At 33.3% G+C, this 22,745-nt stretch overlaps 1 protein-coding gene across 1 annotated transcript; it reads left to right on the top strand.

The window, feature by feature from the left end:
• Positions 1 to 739: 739 nt before the first annotated feature.
• On the top strand, positions 740 to 3,207 carry LOC124373358 (RNA-binding protein Pasilla; the record flags this gene model as incomplete). The annotated part of the gene is given in 2 exon segments (XM_046831733.1): positions 740 to 953; positions 1,801 to 3,207. Coding segments are annotated over 2 exon segments (761 nt in total), but the record flags the coding sequence as incomplete, so codon positions are not given.
• Between the last annotated feature and the right edge of the window lie 19,538 nt (positions 3,208 to 22,745).

The raw sequence follows: 22,745 nt of genomic DNA, 5'->3' as shown, positions 1-22,745 counted from the left end.
TGTATGGATCAAGTATAGACTCAGAACAGTTCTTAAGGTTGTTTTAAGCCAAGACTGCATAGCACCAAGAAATGAAAACTTGTCAATATAACACACACTTGGAGGTTTTATGTAATGGATTGATAAAATTTGGCATTGACATTCTTTGTATCAAATTTTAAGCAGATGAAGTGCATGAATATTTTACAAAACCTTCTTAATTTTGTGAGGGTTTCAACAGTAAGGCTGTTCTCATCAGATAATTCAGGAAGGTAAATACAAAAAGCTTTTTGTATTATTAACATTAATTAACATTAACATTTAATTAATTTACATTTTATTAACATTAATGTCAGATAAGGACATCCAGCCATTACTAAGATAGTAATATAAATTGATTGGCTAGTTCTTACCTCAAGGATAAATGTTTTAAGAAGTGCCTGACTCATTGATAACAAAGAGGATATTATTATCTTGGTGGATTTTAAGATTGGTAAAACCACAAGCCTAGGTGGAGACACCAAGAGTTTCTAAACGTCAGGTATTTTCCATTGTTGAGTCATCCCATCGTAGATATAAGTTAAGGACCACTCAGTATGAAACCGCAGAGAAAGTGTTAAAAAATGGATGTTTAGTTATACAGTTGTTTGTAGATTGCAGATCAAGATTGTGTTGCGCTCTAGTGGTTGTATAATTATTTGTAGTACCAGAAGTATTCACTCATCTTGTAAACAACTAGTGATCTCTTGGTGTTGTGCAGTGAGCCAGCTGAGCAGTCTGATGCTAAATGGAGGTCTGGGGATTGGTGGAGCTCCTGGGCTCAATCTCAGCCTTAACCTCAACTCCCCGATGGTAGGCACCAACCAATCACTCACTTCCCAATTGCTGGACCAGATCAAAATCATGCTGCGCTCTAGTGGTTGCTCAGAACACGTTACCGCTGAGATCTCCACGGCCATGGCCACTCTCGCCAAGTAAGTCATATCAGTATTTTAGGTATAACTTTTATTCTTTATTGGAGGAATGCACATGGACTCTTCAATGTTATATTTAATACCAGATTGCTCATAGCTTTTTTACTATAAAAAAGATAGATTAATAATCCAGGTTTATATTGATTTTTTTTATTGTGACAGGAATTTGTTTTAAGTGTTCTGACAAGAAATTATTTCTAAATGGTTAAAATGTTGCTTGCATAATAATAAATTCTCCTTGAAAATGAGTACACACCCATAGCATTCTGTGAAACAGTCTCACAATGAAACTTGACTACGTATTTCTACTGCTGTCTACTGGACAGCAGAGCATTGAACCGGTTGCTATTCCTATCCATCATATATTTAATAATCCCGGTTGGCAAAACTGCATAAAATATTACTTTTTCTATATGTGGAGCCGGATAATGATTGTTGTTTTGACAATCACGATGAGGACATTCACAGCTGTAGTCTATGTAGAGTAAAATGGCATGTTTGCATAGCAGTGAAAGCTAAGTATTTTTGATATAGATCATTTTGAATAAAATACTTTTTCTTAAAATATTGTTCCAAGGTGACATACTATAATTATATATTTTACTTGAACCAGACGGAGACTGTAGTGAAACCTTGAGTTCTGAGAAAAAAATCAATCCTCTCATAGGTCCTTAGGCCTTACTAATGAGATGTAACTCGTACAAAAACGTCAGTCCAAAGGAAAAATATGGTATTGTAGATACTACGGGTGTCAAAAGTGTTAACATTGCTATCAAAGCTATAAAATACAAAATATTAATATGGAAAAAATTTGCTCTGTTAACTAAAATGTGATACTTTGATGCAGATATGGTATACTGGGCATGGGCCTGGGCCTAGGAGCTGGAGGTCTGGGAACTGGCAGTTATTTAGGAGTCAGCCCCATGGATGCAACCCCTGCCCAAGCCAATGGGGGCACCGGAGTGTTTGGCCCAATTGGCACCTCAACCCCTACTCGGCCATCTTTAGATTTGGCATTCGACCCGTTCCGACATCCAACCCCTGCCTCACCTCCTGGTGCCTCAGCACTGAACAACAACTCCTTCGGCCTTGGGGCAGTAAAGTCCGAAGTAGACAACAAAGAAGCCAAGAAGCTGGACATGGAGATTGCTGAGGTGATAGTCGGGGCAATCCTGGGGCCCGGGGGAAGATCTCTTGTGGAAATACAGGCACTGAGCGGTGCGAGTATCCAGATTTCCAAGAAAGGCACGTTTGCGCCAGGCACCAGGAACAGAGTCGTGTCTATAACCGGGTCACCAGGTGCGATTGCCGCTGCGCAGATTCTCATTGAGCAGCGGATTAATGAAGAGGAGGTGAAACGCAACCGGCAGAACCCGCTGGGGTTGCTGCAGTAGTTTTCTAGTCACCATATTACACAAAATGTCTCATTCGTTAAGTTTTCAACACATTTGAAAGTATTCATTTAACTCTGTTAATTAATAATAGTAGGCTCAAATATTGCAAGTATTTGACTGGGAAGTTATGCAATTTGAAATTTTATCAGAAACATTGTAAACTACGGTATTAAGGTGTACTGATCTCACCCATCACATCACGTTAAGAGTTGTGTAAGATTTGTTAAAGGGTGTAGTTTTGTTATTGATACGGATCAGTTATAACGACTGAGCGTTTGTCAAGTTATGTTATTCATATCATTATAATAGTGAACTTTGTAGTTTGTCACTATTTTATCATGTTTTATTAAACTGATGTTACCATCTGCATAATTATGTTATTCCACAAGTTGATAGTTTATTGATAGTGTTATGTATTTTCATATTATTTTATATTATGAAATTCTAATGTTATTTTGCATTGTTAACTTATGTCCACCTTAATCAAGTGGCAAAAGATATTATAATATCTTGCTTAGTCCTTAACAGATGTTTTAAAATTTTAAGACTCGGTTGTTATTGTTTTATCTGTAGGTTTGTCAGCATGTATTAGCATTATTGTCATTTTTGTATTTAAAGACATTTAATCTCACAACCGACTTTAGATCATTTGACATTAGATGCTTCTGTAGGAATATGTGAATATAGTTAAAGCCAAGCATTACCTTGTATATAATTTGGTATCCTTAAGTTTTTTCAGTTACTCTTGTCAGTTCAATCTTACTTAAACTTTATTGCAAGACTTAAATTTAATTGACTTTTTCAACTTTATAAATTATTTGTGTTTCTTGTTTACAGAAAATACATAACAGAGCGATCTACTTAGCCATTCTTTTCATTTTAGTTTATGCTTACAAGAGTGTTTCATTAGCACCCGAAAGAATCTTTGAATTTTTCAAAGTGAAATATAATCCCACCAGTTAAAGATTAATCAGTTAGTGGATAATCAAAATATGTTATAGGGACTATGCATGGACACAATGTTAAATGTTTGGGTGTGTAGGGTAGATTGGGTGTTGTTCCTATAGTACCTGCTCCTTGTAACGTTAGCCATCATCTGCATTACATACATTTGTTTCATCTCTTTTCAACATTTCACTGATTTGAACTGAAGTTTATACTGCATGAAATACTAAATATCCACATCTGTTTAACTACGACCTGATAGTAGTAGGAAAGCTAAATTCACTTTAGCTTCCTGAAGTGAATGTAATACTGATTGCAATATTGAATAGGTTTCTTGATCCTTGTAGGACAGTCGGATGTTTGTGAACTTAACATGATATAGTGGCGAATGAAAAACTGTTTATTGGACTATTTCCTAAGTAAAATAAAATTATATGTTAAAGTTGCAAATATGTTACAGTCACTAATATACAAGTACTGGAAAATTAACTCAAATGTAATAAAAGCTGTGTGTTCTTGTCTGCCCAGTCATGCTACTCTGTTATCTGGCTCTTATTGATGTCTGGATGCAGGAGGTGGCTGTCACTCTAGGAGTAAAAGATGTACTAGATTCTCCTGGACATGTTGAGAAGTCTCCTTGTACGTTGCATTAAACTGATAATTAATGGTTTCTCAACTCAGCTGTATAACGGATAAGGTCGAATAAGCCAAGTGGTTTTTCACCCTTATCCGATACAATCCGATTCCAGTAGTTCCTATTTTGTGTGAATGATTATAATCAGTTACTCAGATCTCGTTCAATGGAGAACTAAACAAAACAGTTGCTCGTGTAATAATTTGCATATAGTTTTTAATATTGTTTACTGAAACTTTTAAATTTGCTTTTTGTTAACAAATGTGTGAGATGAGAAAAACCTCTTTTTGCTGAGGAAAACAGGAAGCACTTTTTCACTCCCTGTTTGAAGAGAATAAAATGATGCATTTTTTACTTTGGGATTGGCGTTATTTTGTGGCAAACTTTAACACAGAGCTAGAAACATTTTTTTCTAAATCATTTGTAAGATGCAATTAGACCAATTTTAATTTTAGTACTTCTTATGGTATAAATTTTTTCAATTCCTTGCAAAAGAATACATATAAAAAGTATTATATAATATTTTATATAGTTCTTCCAATATTTCTTTAGAGAAAGTAAAGTTATTTAAACAAATATCATGTACTTTGTATAAAAACCTAATCTTGTTTCTAATCCTCGTAATGTTGGAGTTAAATAAATGTGGATTGCTAGTGGGTCGTGTGCTAGTGCCTTACACGCATCAGCGGGTCTGGTGCGCTCACAGTGGCATCAATCATCGAGTGCTCCAACCCAACGTGCTCAATACAATATTGTTGGTTTGGACCACGCACACCGAAATTCATCCCATAATTATCTGTAAATGAGGTTGCAAGTGATATATAACAGAACATGTATTTTAGCCATAGAAAAGTGTAAAGTGTCTTTGTTAACTTCCAATCTTAACAATACAAAATATAAACCAGTTCAATAAATGAAATGATGAAATAATGTTAAACCGAAAATAACGCCGTTTTGGGTTTTGGTACTGTGATTAAAATAGTTTGTCTTGGTGTTTGTGTCCGGGTATTTTGGTGTTTTAATTTTTGAATCTTATCTGTCGTGCACCAGCCACCATTATGTACTCTGTATGTAGTAGACATGGATGGTGTATGGTCAACTTTCTGTAAAAAAAGTGGATGTAAATGTGAAGGTCAACAGATTGCCACAATATGATCTGATTTAAATATGTCATTAAAAGATAATTTATTTCCTATTCTGTTTATGATCTGTTATGATAAGTGTTATCGTGAACAATAGCTCCCTGAGTTTTTGTGTTGACACTTTGTATATTTTCCCAAAATTATAGTTATCTTTATTGACTTTGGTATTATTCTGTGATACAATTGGGCCTATCTAGTTGGGTTGCTTAGTTACCGCACAGATGTTGGCCTAGTTGTTATTATTATATATATATAAATATATATAGTTGTTGATGTTGTTGTTCCTATTAAAGTCGTAGTTAGTCAATCTCATTCATCTGCCATATGTGATATTGTTGTGTCTCTTCAATATTATTGTTAAAAGTTACCACTGTCAAAACAAATTGTTGTGCTATTAATAATATAATATATATATAACTATTTTTGTCATGATTATTCATAGGGTTTAATGACAATAGATTACCATTATCTTATTGGCTGTTGTTATCGCATATTACAACATAGTTTTACCAGTTCTGCGTGTCGTTGTCGTTGTCCCCATCAATTATGAGGTGACCATGTTCCAATGGTAAACTCAAGAATAAAGTTCTATTGTAATAGTTATATTGGTTCAGAGTAGTTTTAAAAGATGATTTGAGTGATAAAGGCAAGTGCAAATAATATTAATTATAGTTTGGGATTTCATATTAAGGTATTAACTGTGAAAGTACTTAAAAAATATAATGTAATGTAGAAAATGTGTTTGCTTAAAACTAAGGAAATATTTAATATTAAATCTTGAAAATTGTTTATGGTGTCAAAAAAACCGAGTTATATCCTGTATTCTGTAAACTTGGTACTTTCTCGTCATTGTGGTGAATCTTTAATTTCATGTTTTTGGTATCTTTTAAAATTTTATTATTATGATACAGCCCAAATCAATATACCTGCAATAGCATCTTACACTCTGAAAGCAAGATCGGAGCTGGCCACCACAGAATTAATTGTTATATCTTTTGAAATAATTTCAAATGATTTTAATGTTTTAGTTGTTTAAAAGTTATGCAAACAGTATTAAAAGTAGGGATTGGTAAATGTTAAAAATATATATAAATATACATTTATTGAAACTAGTTTGTTTGCATTTTGCTTAAAATTTAATTTAAGTTTGAATATATTTCAAATAAGTGTTTAAACTAATTGTTTAAACACATGTGCAATATACCTGGAAGTTAAATTGCTAGACCATAATAATTTACAGAACCTATTATCCAGATTTGTAATATAAAACTCCAAAGGCCTTTTTAGTGTTATGAATAGTATTAGTTAAAAATGAAATTGTCTATAGAACATCCTCTGAATTAAAAACAGTTAATAAATGGGTTCTCTTCTGACAAATCACATATTAGTAATTAAAAAGATTAACCAAAAAATTACTTTCCATCCCCCCCTCTCTAAAAAAAGAAGTTAAAAATGGTCTCCCTGATATGAGGGTTTGTGATATCAGTGGTAGAAATTGACCCATATACCAATTGTGCCATATACTGAAGACTTGGGTAGATCATAATGCCTTTATTTATATTACTTGCCAGCTAGAGTGTTGGGTTAGTGAGGTTTGAATGAAAGGCAGAAAGGTCATACATAAGTTTCATAAAAAATCTCATTAAATTATTTATACTGCGCTTGAATCGTGCGGTGATTTGTGGTCAAAACAAAGCATTCCTTACTTACTATAACTGACAATTTCTATTTAACGTTTATTTCTGAGCAATATAATATTTATTGTATAAAGAACTAATTTTAGAAATAAGTATTGTTACCTTACATTTTACTGTCAAAACTGTATCCTTGCATACATTTTGAATCTTTTGGTGTCATGATTAAAATCATACTAAATAACCTTTTCCTGTAGTTTACTATTTATAAATAATTGTTTAAAAGTTTATTGAAGTTCAACATTTAGTTGGTATTATTTTAAGTATTACATTTTGTGTATGTAAAATCTTTTTCAATGTAAAAATATAATCATGGTTATTTAGTTTTATAATTGATGTTCTTATACAGTAAGTACAGCTCTGAAATATTTCTAAATGAAATATTAATATTTTAACTGAACTCACCTAGCAAATAGAGTAGCCTAATTATTTTCTTTTGTTTTTATTGAAGTAATTATCATATCCTAGAACCACACAGGTAAAATAATACAGCGCACATTTTTGCAGTCATGCTGTTTCCTAACTTACTATCAGTTATTTATTCTATGTGGACCTTAAGTTTTCTAAAATATTGTTTTTCCTTTGGCAGACAGTAGTTAGTTCATCTAAATCTGGTTGTGGTTTACCCTTATCAATTCCTGACAAGGCCGTCTTCCAAGCGTTGAATTTGAAAGCCATAACAAATTATCTTGATATTCAACTTGTAAATTATTTTCTTCAGTTCATTAACACTTTCTCAGGCTTATTTAGTTGTTAACTCATGATCGATTAATATTTTATAACTTTAAATTAAGTAAAATGAACAATTGTAGTTTTTCCAAAATATAAATTTGTAATGGTTTTTTAACATAAATATAAAACAATGTCTTCAATATTTTTTAATTGGTTGGTTATTATTCTTTTTAACAGAAACAATTCAAAATCCTCTTGTAAAATAACTATAACGTTGTTTGCCAAGTTTACTGTACTTTTCTATTAAAATGATTTCTTAATTAATTGTTTGCAGTTTAAACATTGTGATTATTTATTTAAGTTAATAAGTTTGTCAGTACTGGATATGTTATGTATAATTATATGTATGTATAGAATTACTAAAATGTGTATTATATCAGTAACTAACCATATAAATCATCATAATATCATATTGCTAAGTAAATATTGCAGTTTCCACTACTTAAGTAGTTTTAAGAAAAATTACATTTAGGCAAACCTTATTCCATACATAATTATCCACAGTAAATACTGAACAAAATTGAACATAGTTTTGTCATATACATAAAACGATCATCTAAGATTCACACAATTAAAAATCACTACTGTACATAGTATATTAAATTATAGGGAGTTATGCAATCGTTATTTCATGCTTCAAAACAATTAAGTATTTAAAACTCTTAGGGGTTCACCTTGAAGTGGGCAGGTGTTTTAAAATAATCTAACAATATTAATAACATAAATACCTTTGTATATAATCTTTTTTTATTGTTAGTATTAACAAAATGTAAATTATGTTTTGTTAATGTTTAAAAATAGATTGTGGCTGTGAGTTCACCACCATTATGTAATCATACACTGTTTTTACGTCATTTTTCACGAAAGTCAATCGCTTTATGTTCACAAAAACTGACAAAAGTGCCCAGTTGTCCATTTTTAATTCAAAATTTGAGTATCAAAGAACATTTATTTGTTAAAATCTTGTAGACAATATTTGTTAAAATAATTTACTTTCTCATCATAAATAACTTTATTGGACCTTTTGTAGTAATAATGTTTATATCAGTTTAACAATTTCATGGTTTATTACAATGAATAAACGTTGTTCAATGGACAACATGACTTTTACAACCATCCACATAACATTGTTTAGTATATCAGACACAATGGACTTATCATACATTATTTTTTAGAAGACACTAGAGTTGTTTTAGAAGCATGGCTCCATTCTCAGATCTTTCACTGTGGTTATAAATTTTATTACTGTTTGTAAAATGCAATGTTATTAATTTAGTGATAATGTAATAATTCCTTATCGGGCTGTGTTCAAGTAGAACGGTGGAGCGATCGTTGGAGTACCAGAGTCGGGAGTAACTGAAGAGAGTTGTTGTAGTGTTAGTTTCAAGTAGCCTGTCCATAATTTAAAAATTAAAAAATTTTTTTTTACTCAAGTGGTACAAGGATTTAAATTAAAAATGGGTGTGTACTTAAGAAACAGAAATGAAATCTTTGATTAAGTTAATGTGTGTACGTTAAATCTCTTGTGTGAAGGGAGGAATGGGAGTATTATGCCCTAGTGAATTATTACAAATTATGTAACGTGTTTGTAATTCACCTAACCATTAAGATAGGCTGCCCGGTCTACTTATGTTTGTCAATCGTTATCAAATAAATTTTGGGGTCATACTCTGTTGTTTTTATAACCTTATCAACCCATAATTTATAATTAAATGCCTGAAAGGTTTTTAAATAAAAAATTTAACATGTGTTTTTGAAAAGTTGTAAAAACTTTCTTTTTGTAAAAAATGTTATTGTAACATTCAATTTATATTTTATTGTGTTGAGCTTATGTACTATTGTTAAATAATATTGTAATAATTGTTTAACTCTTTTCGAACGGATCGCAGGTACTGCACAGCTGGCATACCATGTCTCATTTCACTTGACTAATTTGGATGGTTCTACTGACTCTACATTGTACTGTTACCTCTCAGGAACAGTTTGCAATATTTGAAACAATATTGCAGCATTTTTTTCACAGTACATTATTTACTAGTTTATTGACAAAAATTCCAGCTGAGTGAATTGTGTGCAGATGTAAACAAACTATTCGAGCCACTGTGAATCGGGTCCTTTGTAATGTTATTGTTGTTTTCATCATTAAACAAGTTTGTTTTAGTGTTTAACCCTCCGAGCGTCCATCATATTTCCCTAAACGTCCACCTGTTTTTGTAACTTGCAGTCTTTTTTTGCACAATTCATAAAAAATCTTAAGAATGGTTTAAATATAGTGTATTATACATCATCTTTCTTGGAAAGAATCACAGAATATTATACAAGAACAAAAATCTTTAAAAAAATTTTCTTTTTGCCTGAGAAAGGGGAAAAAAAGTATTTAAAAAAATATTTTTTTAAATATAAAAGTATCCACATGTTATTGTTATATTACCTCTACAACAATTTCATAATAGGCAAATTACAGCAAATTTAGTCATGAACACATAAATATACAGGGTTATAGGGTACTGTGAATATATTCATAATGTTACATCATAATATATTCACAACAACACACTGAACAATCACGCGAGCCACGTCCCACCCGAAATAACAGCTGGTATAAACTACGTACACTAGCATCTGGTACAGACCAAGAGGTATGCAAAGACCACTAAATGTAAAGAACAATTCACAGGCTTTTGTTATATGTAATTTAGAACAATATTACACGAATAATAGCACGGGTTTGAATTAATTTAATCAGCAAGTGCCCGCCGTCTTAAAATAAGACGGCGACGTTCAGAGAAAGGTGCCGTCGACTTAAAACAAGTCGGCCGACACTCTGAGGGTTAATCTATTGTAAATTTGAGGGTAAAGTGCAATTCAATAATATAATCAGTTTTAGACCTCATTTTCACAAGAAAATACTTTTATTAATTTGGATTGAGTTGCTAGGTAATAGTGTTTGAAACAAAGCATGATTTATTCATTTAGTAGTATTTATTTTTCTGATGGCTGCAAGTACAAGTGGATTACAAATTAATGATATTAGTGATATACTAGATGACGGTTTAATATCCAGTGGTGAAAAGATCAATCTCCTCCTCCACCTGGTCTAGGCGTAGGTAGCCCTAACAATAATGATTTGTATGAATTTGATTTTTTTACAGTTTATTGTAGTTAAAATAATATTACAATACAAAAGAAGTAAGTTACGATACACATATTCAACAAAACAAATATGATTTGATGCACCGATAATTTGAAAATATACATTTAACGGGATTTTGATTTAAAAACAACAAAATATTTGTTTTAAGTATTAAATTTTATAATGCTTATTTTATTTTTGTGGTGGTACTTTATAGTAAAAATATAATAGTGCAACAAAGCTATTGTTTTATACCTTATTTTACTCTGCATTTATAGCTTAATCATAAAAAAAACCATGCATTACCCTTTTTTTTTTAATAAAAAGTGTTCAAAAATACAACTCTACTTTAACTGAAAATTTAAATAACTTTTCTGTCTGATAATAATTTAATACTGGCGACCATGGCTTCAGTGTGTTGGGTAAGCTTTATTAAATATCAGTTTATCAGTCTCTCAAAATGGATTTAAAATTCATTAAAACAATTATTAACATACACACACACACACACACATATATATACATGATAAATGAAGTATGTCAAAATCAGCTAATAATTACCAAATAATAGATACTTAACAGTGGGGTTGACCAAAGTTTTGGTTTAACAGAGTGTTAAGTTTATAAAGTTGAGCATTATGAATCAACAAAGACCTTAAGTTGCCCAGCAATTTAGTTGTGGGTAGAGGTTGCGAACCAGTTTGTTATATAACCTATTGACCGAAGAGGGCGGCTCCACAGCGAGATCAAAATGTTGCAAGAATTTCATAAGACATAACAACATCCACAAACAACTCAGCACCTATAATTCCCCAAAGGAACTAGATACTCATCTTTAATTTGGTATGAACTGGAAGACTGATGATTGGCCAGGTTAATTTTGTTTAGGGTCTTGGTGGGGTAGCACCATTTTATGAATTGTACTGCAGTTAAAAAATTATGCCAATTATTGCGTGAAGGACAAATCAGTGTTTATGATCCAAAGGGAAGTGGCTTTATGTGTTTAGCGATGACCTTGTCAAACAAATCAATCATAAAGTTTAAAAAAATGAAGGTTTCATAATCATAAATCTTTCACAACATTTATGTAGATATCAAGAACTTTAGTGTATACAATTTTCACCAAGAAACTTTGCTCAGTGTGTTCCTATTTTTGTTTTTTTTAACTACCTGATATCCTATAAAGAAGAAATTTTATGCACATATGTCTTACGCTCTCAGCAGACAAAATATGATTTTGATTAATGCCAACAACCCTTAGGGGTTGAAATACGTAGAATTGCAATCACAAAAAGAATCATATTATTGATTTTATACTAGTTGATATCCTATAAAGATAAAATTTGACAAGTGTGTATTATGCTCTCAACAGACAAGTGAAGGAAGACTTTTCATTATTTAAGATCAGTCACTTATAGTGATTGAATGGGCTGCAGCCCCTAGCTGACCTATATTATTGTTTTTCAAATTCCTAATATCTTAGAAACATAAAATTTGACCCACAAACATACACCTTAGCTATGATAAAACTAAAAACATTCTCATGAAAATCAACCACCCATAGGGGTTTAAATTAGGTTTCAATCCCTAATAGACATGAACTTATCTACCTGAATGGCTATCACTTTACTTACGTCATATTATGTTATACTCTCTTCCTTACATAGTATTTGACATGTTAAAAGGCATTTAATTTTAAAATAAATCTAAAATCCCGGCAATCCAATGCTTAGAGATTGGAACACAACTACCGGTAAAGATTGTAAAAACGCTATGAAAATTCAAATGTCATAAATATCCTGTTCTAAGTTTTAATTTATTTTCTATCATGTTCAGATCAAAATATGTCAATACTTTACAAATTATGGTGACAACTGAATCACATATGTAAGGTTTTTTTAGTTTGGTTTAGTTTAAGATTAAGGTTGTGACATATTTTGAGCAAGGGTTGCTGTGAGAGGATTTAATAATAGGTTAGATTGGCAGTACAAATACCCTCAAATGAACCAACACATTTATTTGTCACAACATTTCATTAAATTGATTAATTGATTGCGTCAATCGACATATTAAGCACAAATTTTAATATCTTAATACTTTGAAAACATGTTTGATATTAAATTATTCATTACAATTTATTTTAAATTTAATTCATTATAACATTTACTAGTAATTTTGTAGTGTTGCAATAATAATGAGTTCATGGACTAACATGAGAAACTTTCTTTAAAATAGCTAAACATTTACATAAAATTTACATTTTCGAAATTGTGAACATTTAAATAGATATGGAATTGAAAATGATTAATGAACCCTAAAATATAAAAAGTTCTTAAAATTACTTACATTTTATTTCACATCACACTTATTACGCCTAGAGATATTTTTCCGCACACGAACACAAACACTCCCGAACTTCACTTTTCGAATTCCCGGCCTCCACTTCCACCTCTCCTCAATGTTCTTCAGTTTTGATGTTCTTCTCCCGCCAGCTCATTGACCACGCCTCTGCCAAATCTCTCCATCATAATTGGTGAATAACAATTTTCCATATCCAGCATGGCTGTCCCTTACATTGTCGCACGGTTTTTACAAATAAGCATTTCCTGTTTGTTCACCATCGGCGTCTGGGCGGATGTGCGTATCTACTTACATCCGGAGGATGTTTGTCTCGAATTGCAATACGAGACTTCCTTTCCAGCAACTATCTGTACATCTATTCTATGAATTTTATATTACTAATAATTACATAAGTCTTACATTCCCCTGGCTTAATGACGATTCTACCTACGAATCGTACTTATAGTCTAATTAAGGTTATCCATTGGGTAGTCACGTTCATGTACTGTAGGCTTCAGAAATTTTATTTTGATGTTGTTAATGTGGATGAAGTAGAGGTCTATGAAAAGAAGTAGTGTTATTATAGAAGTCCAGGCTAATAAAATGTACAAAATGAGTTCCATGTTGTTTACTATGTTTTTGTCGTCGTGGCTTTAGCTGGAAGTGGTGTTGTCTTTGTAGATTGTGAAACAAAGCAGGTGAAATGCTCAGGTAGCTCGGAGAGTAGGTAGTGTTGTTGTGTTGAGAATGCTGTGTAGACATCTTCCTTGTTGTCTGCCAAGTCATGTATTTGGTGTTCTGTCGCATTGTCACAACACCATTCGAAGAAATCTCCGACGAACGTGAGCGATCTTCTGTTTTCTATCTGGTTGCTGTCTTTGGATGAATGGGAGGTGTTCTGCTACCATTTGTTGATGTATGAGGGTTTGTAATGTGGAAAGGTTGTTCTGTATCTTGAAATAGGTTTGGGAGTTGTTGAGGTTTTAGGGCAGAAATTTAGAGATGGTTCGTTTTTAGGTAAATTTTGCTGTGTGTTGAAAGGAATTTTGTATAATATAGGGATGGAACTGGTATAAGGTAGTGTCTGGGACATTGGAGTGAAGTACGCTCCTTTGAAGATTTGTACTAGAGGCTTATTGGGTTCTTCTATGTTGCGGGTTGATTGTGCTGGCAAAGGTGGTCAAAAGAGGCATGGCAAGTGCTGTCAGTAGTAGTAGTAGGAAGTGCTGTAAGGACTTCATCTGTCTCGTGGGTGGTCGGGACGGTTAGAGTGCTGTAGACTGGTGTCTTGTAGATTGGTGTCTTGTAGACTGGTTTCTCAGGTTTGTGGTTGGTTTTTTGGTGTCGAAATTCTAAAACTAAATATCTACAGGTTACATATACATTTCAGGTTAATATTTTATAATTAATACACATTTATGCCTAAGGTTTTTATTTACAGAAATCTTTTAATGACCTCTCGATGGTGTGTCGTATTTCCATAGGTCTATGTAATAATATTTACTAAGCATCTTGGTCTCTAGTGTTCTTAAATAAGGTTCGATATTATGTTAATTTTAACGATACTACGCACTTTTGTTTCTGAGGAATATGTAATGTCCCTTCTTTGTGCTTATTGTCCATAGTCATTATTATGATCATAATATATGTTGCCAAATGAAGGCTGTATAGTCTGTTTATGAGCACTATTGCCGTGCTAATACATGCTATTTAGATATATGTTACTTTCCTTCAATGTTAGATTAGCTATGTAATAATTAAACATGTTATATAAGTCATTTACATGTCATATATTGAAGTATTTGTTTATCCTAGGATTATATAATATAGAACATGTATGTCTCTTTCTTTGAGATGCATCTCAGGAAAAATTGAGTCCTTGTAGGGTATATTATGTTAACACTGCTATCTACTAACTTAAATAAATATGATATATGTAGTATACTTTATCATATTTTATATTCTTTATTACTAGACTATGTATACACGTATCCCTCAGGTAAGTATAATATGTACGTTGTGTCAAGTTAGAGTACGCTTTGTTATTGCAGTAAACGAGTACGTGGGAAACATTACTTGCATACTAAGCTGTCTGAACCACCAGGGCCCTTGGCGACCCAGACCGCTGGTACAAGGCAATGCCCCCTAGTCATAGTCACAACATAGTCGGTGTAGTATAGCGTGGGAAGTTAGTTGAGTTAGCAGAAAACTTATCTGCCTGGGAGACATACCAGAGTCACGGTCAAGTCTTACTAGCCAGTCTAAGTACGGTTACCGTGGGTTACAGGCTTCTGCTCGTGTCGTGTCGTGTGTGCTGTGTTAGTGTCCTGTGTATTGGGATTATCTATACCAATATCTTTGGTACGTGTAACCTATCACTTAATCACTAAATTTACAGTAAACCTCACATTAAAATACAAAGTTAGGCGTTTTAATTTTCTAAAAACTTTTATGTCTTTATTCTCTATCGTTTTCCGACACAACATCGAGATTTTTAATATACATTTTTATTTCTGTTAGACTTACTTCAGTGACTCTCAAGGTTATATAAACGTTATAATGAATCATTCAAACCGTAATCAAGTTAACCGGTCTCTCAACTCCTGGAGTATAATACCTATTCTTTAAAGCGATTCTTGCGTGACTATGTGGTAGCTTTTTAACCTCATATATTATGAAAGTATTGCGAAGATACTTTTCACTCTCTTCAAATTTTTCTACAAGGCAGTGAGTGCATAGTGATGTTCATGAGAAATATTGCATATATTATTCTTGAATATTTTATTATTGCTCAAGTCCCTTCATATTTGTTTTATATTCTCTTATAGAATAATTTCATTCTAGCAACATGTATTGGTTGTTCTGTTAACCTTCCCCTGTGGTAAATTTCTACTGCATATGTCACTTCGTTAATTTTTTCTTGACAACGAAAGGACCTCTAAATGGTGTTTGAAATTTACTATATTTTTTTGTGTGGTCTTTCGGGAAATGGACCAAGACTTCATCGCCGGGGTTTAAAATCCAAATGAGTTTTGTCACGGTCAAAGTATTTCTTTTGCGCTTCCTGGGCTTTTTTCATGATTTTCGGCATATCTTTGCGTATTTGCTCTAAAATTTTCTATATTTTCCAACACCATTTTTTCGGGATTAACCTGTAAATATATACAATCAGACGGTAAGTTAGCTTCGTAACCAAACATGAGGTAGTGCGGTGTGTAGCCTGTTGAAATGTTTACAGACGTGTTGTAGGCAAATGTAACTATTTGTACATATTTTGACCAAGTTTGGGGTTTTTCCACAACGTAATGAGATATTGCCTTTATTAGCGTGTGGTTGTATTTTTCAACCGCACCTTGTACTTGTGACATATAAGCAGCGCCTGGCCTTTGTTCAATCCCGAGTGCATTTAGTAACTGTGAAATTACAGAATTCATAAAGTGTGTTCCTCTGTCATGATTAATAATTCTAGGAAATCCAAATGTGCAGAATAGATTTAATAATTTTTGCGCTACCGTGTTCGCATCTGCATTTCTACAAGGGGTTGCAAATGCCATTCTAGTGCAGGCATCGGTTGCAACTAGGATATATTTTGTAACCATTACTTTGTGTAATATTACCTACAAAGTCTATTGTTATTCTGTCAAAGGGTTTTTATGGAGGGTGGAATAGGTTGTAAGTAGGCCGTAATTTTTGTTCGTTTTTGGCCTACGTAGTTGACATTCTTCACAAGATTTTGTATATTGGAGGATATCACGGTACATATTCGGCCAGTGATATCGTAATTTTATTTTTGAAGCTGTTTTGTAATGTGATAAGTGTCCACCGTGTAGGGGTTGTCATGGAATATTTTTAATATTTTCTTGTGTTTGTTTTTGGGGTATAGCCAATAAGTTTCTAGTTTCTTGTCCGTTGAAGGTTTTGAAATATAACAATCCATCTATTTCTTCGTAATTTCTTGAAGCCCGTCTGATTTTTTTATTTACCGCCTCAGGTGAGGTCATCGCAAGGCGTATTTGTTTTAAATAACTGTCTTGAGCTTGTAGTAGGGGGTAGATTTGTCTGTATTAAAGTATTGACAGTTAAACACACGTCCGTAAATTCTTCATCCAAAGGGTTGTTCTAAAGGATTTCTGCTTAAGGCGTCTGCTAACACGTTTGTAGCGCCACGTTTATGTTTTACTACAATGTCGTAGTCTGTTAATGACAGTGCTAATCTGTTTAATCTAGTGGAAGTGTGCTTAAAATTTTTATAAAACTGTAATGCGGCACAGTCCGTTTTATAAAACTGTTGTTTGTCTACCAAGCGTGAATTCTCTGAAGTAGTTCACAGCATAGGTTAGTGCTAGCATTTCACGTTCAGCATTACTGTAACGCATTTGGGTATTTGAATATTTTTTTGACATGTAATAAATTGGGTACATTCTATTATTTTCTTCATCTAACTGTACTAACGCTGCTCCGCATCCAATCAAACTGCTATCTACAATAAATGTGTGCTTCCCTGTTGTCCTTCCAATGTGATAGTAATGGTGGGTTTGTCAAAATTTGTTTGATTTTTATAAAAGCCTGTTCACATAGATCCGTCCATTTAAATGCCATGTTTTTATTTGAATCTTTTATTATCTCAGTAAGGGGTTGTGCTATTTTGGCATAATTTTGGATGAATCTGCGGAAGAAGAATCCTGAGCATCCTAAAAATTGTCTCACTTGCCTTACACAAGTTGGTCTTTTAAATTCGGTGATAGCTTCTACTGACTGTTTTTGGGGTAAAATGCCTTCTCCTGATACCTCGTGTCCTAAAATGTTTACACTTTTGTAGAGAAATTTACACTTTTTTGTATTTAGTTTCAAATTAGCTTTTTCTAGTTCTTCTAATATAGTTTCTAGATTATGTAAGTCATTTTCAAATGAGTCACCATAACAAATTAGGTCATCCACGTAACAGATGACTTTATTATAAAGGTGACGGTTTAATATCGCATTCAAGGCTTTACTAAATAATGTGGTTGAAGTTGAAAGTCCCATCGGCAGTCGGCAAAACTGTAGAAGTCTATCAGGTGTTTTTATGGCTAGGATGTGCCTATCTTCTTTCCTAACCTCCATGGAATAAAATGCATTTTTAAGGTCTAATTTTGTAAATGTGTGCGCTTTGTTCAAAGAGCTTAAAACCAGGTTTACTGAAGGAATGGGGTGGGCATCTGTTTTCAACTGTGCATTAACCTTCCTGAGATCAGCTACCATTCTGTCGCTTCCATCTTTATTTTTTCACTAAAAATACTGGGCTTGCATATTCTGTGTAATCCTGACATTCCTCTAATATTTTTGCTTGTACTAAATCGTCCAATAATTTGTTTAATTTTTCCCTTTCTGTTTTACTCTGCCTATACGGTGGTGAGTTTACAGGTTTCGTATTTGGTTTTAATTCGAGTTGAACAGGAGGTATGTTTGCAGGAGTTAAATCGATTACCTTTGTTGTAAATATGTGTCTGTATTTTTTGTAAAACGTCAAGGACTTGTTTGTGTTCTTGGAGGGTTAAATGTGGTGAGATATCAAATACTATGCCGTCCTTATCTGTCAATATTGTTTTTCCTGTGTCAGTTGTAGTGGTATGGTGTTCCAGGGTAGGCTGTGCTTCGAGAGTTGGGTAATGTATATGTCCTATCGTAGTATGTGCGGGTATCCTTTTTGGGAAATTTGATGCGTTATAAATATTTACAATTGTATCTGTACCATCTTCCCCTTCTGTAAGATATGCATGACATTTCTTTTTTATTCTTAGATTCCTATCTGTTTCGATGGCTGTTCGAGACTCTATACCTTTTAAAGAGCTAATCCTAATGTGCTGATGTGGTGCTATAATTATGTCTTGTGGGGCTGTTACCTCTGTTACTTGCTGTACTTCTAATTCCTGTGTGTTTTTAAAATTCTTGATGTCTAACTGCCACTGTTCATTCATAGGTATTATATGTTCAATCTGATATTTGGTAATTTTTATTGTTTTATTTTTATAGTTTAACTCCACGCAGTTCTGAAATAGGAATATGTTTCCTACCAATATAGGGCTGTTTAGATCAGGTGTCACATAAAACGTGTCTTCAAGTATTACTTTGCCAATTTTTATGGCGATCTTTGTTGAACCCAAAACTGTTAATGGTATACCGTTAGCCGATATCAACGAGGGTATGTTGCTAGTAATTTAATTTTGTTTCACAAACTAGGTCTGCTCTAATAATGTTTATGTTACATCCTGTATCTATAATGCAGGGTACTGGATGTCGAGGGTTTGTGGTCAAGGCTACGTCTATTGTTAGGGACCGGTATCTTCTTCTTGGTTTTATTTTCGCAATTAAATATGAGTTCATAAATATCCTCTAATAATAATGTTTTATTTTTCCTCGGTCTGTGTATCCTGTCTTGCGTTATTTCATGCATGTTAGTACAATCTATCATATTCTGTTTCTTCTGTTGCTCTATGTGATTTAAAATCTGTATAGTGTCTATGTCAATGGTTTCTTCCAATCCAGTATGTGTGTTTACCTCCCCCATACTACAATCTGGGTCCTGTTTTACGTGCGCTACCCCCTTTAATACGCTAGGTGTTGTCCTGTCGTGTGAAATTTTCTGAGACTGCAAGGTTTTTTGTAAAGCTGGGTTTATTTATATTTGTTGTCCCCGAGGGGTTTGGTTCGCTTAGGGTTGGGGTTGGATTGAACACAGATTGAAGTTTTATGGTGTGTATAGGCTTTTGCATAATAGGTTGTTCAATTTTCTTCCATCTTCTTTAAGGGTGGGAATTCTTGATTATAATCTATGGCTTTAAATATCACTTCTGAACTGGTCTTTCCAGGGGTTGATAGTGGTATTACTTTGGGGTTAGTTGGAGTAAATGTCATAGACCTTATACATTTGTAAGTTTGTCGATTCCTTTGGTTAAAAATCTGTAGTGTTATTTGTTTTCGCTTTTAGTAAGGGGGAAGTTCGGTAAGGGTTAGTATAACCTCCCCCTATTTCCCGTTTTTTTGTTGATTTTGTTTATAATAATTAGACTTGTAACATGATTCGATATTGTGGTTTGTTCGCTTGCAGTACCTGCAGAACAGCTCTTGTGTATTGTTGGTTTTAGGTGCCAAGCGGTTACTTTGGGGTTGAGAAGTTAATGAACGTTGCTTGAACCAACATTGTTCAGTATTATGGTTGTCTTTACGGCAAATAGTGCAATACCTATTTTGTCTAGCAGGTTGTATTTGGGAATGGTTTTGTCTTCTCCTATCACTGAAAGTAACGTGTTTAATCATAGGTGGCCTTTGGGTTTGTTTGGGGTAGTTTGGGCTTTCCATATGTCTATTCTGGGGAGGACTAGGTGTTCTATTATATCTTGGCTTATATTTTGAGTTTTCATACGGGGATGGAGACCTTTCGTACCTGTGGTTATGATTTGAAAATTTGGTTTTTTAGTTAGGGTAGCTACTAAATTGGTTAGGGTGTTAACTTCTGTTTTGTAGTTTATGGATGATGTTTTGTTCATATAAGGGTGTACTATAGGGTCTGTTTGCTGCAACCCTATTGTATCTTTCTTTGTTTTTCATTTGTGTTAGAACTAGCTGTTCTGTAATTTTTAAATTAGTCTCTAGATCACTTAAGGTGTCGTTTTTCAGGCCTATAACTCGTTCACAGATTTCTGGTTTTAGTCCCCGTATGATAAAATGTATAATTTGCTTGTCCTGTATTGTAGGGTCATATCTTCGGCATGTTGTTAATATATCTAAAAAATAGGTTAGTGTTGGCTCGTTCTCTCCCTGTATTTTGTGTTCTAAAATCATTTTGTAGACTCTGGGTTTGTGCTAATGGAGTGAAAGCCTCTATGAAACTTTTAGCAAGATGATCCCATTGTATAACTTCCCCTCGTTGTTTTTGCTTGTAGTATTTGAACCAAGTTAGTGCTGTGCTTGATAAATGGGCTGGGAATAAATTAACTTTAGTGTTGTCTATCCATCTGTTTGAAGCTGCTGCCACTAGGAATTTGTCTAAAAAATCTTGTGGATTTTCGCTCTGGAGACCTGTGTAAGTCCCAGCAGATATTAACGGTATGTTTTCCCCCATGGTTACTGTGTTCGTTCTGTCAGGTAGTGTGAGTGGCTCGTAATGTTGTGCTAAGGTTGGGGGTGCTTGTGTCTTGATGTCCGCCTCAGGGTTATGTACTATGTCGTATAAATTTGTTCTCTGCACTAGAAAATCCTCGATTGTAGCTAGATCCTTATAGTTTTCCCTGTCCTCTTCACTTAGGTGAGTTTTTCGTGTAGTTAAATTATTAAATATGGTTTTAATATTAGGGTGACTTGCGCTTATACGTGTTAAGTTCTTAAGTGCCGCTAGGATAGGTCTGAGGTCTGCTACAGTGTCTGTGTCTCTAGATAGAATTCCATTTTCATTTAATATTTTTATTATGTCACTTTTGGAAGTCCTATATGTGTCTAATGGTATTAAATCTTCATGTAGTATGGTTTCCATTTAATTATACATGTCCATTGACGTACCTCGTTAGTTTTACTTGGCGTTACTCTAATTACGGGTTTGAAAATATTTTTGAGTTATTGGAAATTTAATTTGTCTTTTAGGTAAATGAGTGATTTGTCACTGAAGTAGGCTATTTTAGTTAAATACTTTCTTATGAATATTATTTAGTTCTAATTTATACCTAGCCTATGAAACTATGTGCTTGCCCATGTGAGGAATTTGAATGCCAACCGAGTTTTAGCGCCTCCACCATGTAAGGTTTTTTAGTTTGGTTTAGTTTAAGATTAAGGTTGTGACATATTTTGAGCAAGGGTTGCTGTGAGAGGATTTAATAATAGGTTAGATTGGCAGTACAAATACCCTCAAATGAACCAACACATTTATTTGTCACAACATTTCATTAAATTGAATTATTGATTTGCGTCAATCGACATATTAAGCACAAATTTTAATATCTTAATACTTTGAAAACATGTTTGATATTAAATTATTCATTACAATTTATTTTAAATTTAATTCATTATAACATTTACTAGTAATTTTTGTAGTGTTGCAATAATAATGAGTTCATGGGACTAACATGAGAAACTTTCTTTAAAATAGCTAAACATTTACATAAATTTACATTTTCGAAATTGTGAACATTTAAATAGATATGGAATTGAAAATGATTAATGAACCCTAAAATATACTAAGTTCTTAAAATTACTTACATTTTATTTCACATCACACTTATTACGCCTAGAGATATTTTTCCGCACACGAACACAAACACTCCCGAACTTCACTTTTCGAATTCCCGGCCTCCACTTCCACCTCTCCTCAATGTTCTTCAGTTTTGATGTTCTTCTCCCGCCAGCTCATTGACCACGCCTCTGCCAAATCTCTCCATCATAATTGGTGAATAACAATTTTCCATATCAGCATGGCTGTCCCTTACATTGTCGCACGGTTTTTACAAATAAGCATTTCCTGTTTGTTCACCATCGGCGTCTGGGCGGATGTGCGTATCTACTTACATCCGGAGGATGTTTGTCTCGAATTGCAATACGAGACTTCCTTTCCAGCAACTATCTGTACATCTATTCTATGAATTTTATATTACTAATAATTACATAAGTCTTACACATACCATTACCCATATACATTTTTCTATGTAGAAGACCAATAGAGTTTAAATTTCAATACATAATTTATTCCAGTGGGGTGTAAAGGGAGTTGCTGCTCTTAAGATACATTTTTCACCTTAACATATTCTGTTTA

Source organism: Homalodisca vitripennis, unplaced genomic scaffold, assembly GCF_021130785.1.
Source record: "Homalodisca vitripennis isolate AUS2020 unplaced genomic scaffold, UT_GWSS_2.1 ScUCBcl_5390;HRSCAF=12085, whole genome shotgun sequence".
NCBI classification, from domain to species: domain Eukaryota; kingdom Metazoa; phylum Arthropoda; class Insecta; order Hemiptera; family Cicadellidae; genus Homalodisca; species Homalodisca vitripennis.
The sequence above is the reverse complement of the archived record's forward strand: the minus strand, read 5'-3'. Positions and strand labels throughout refer to the sequence as shown.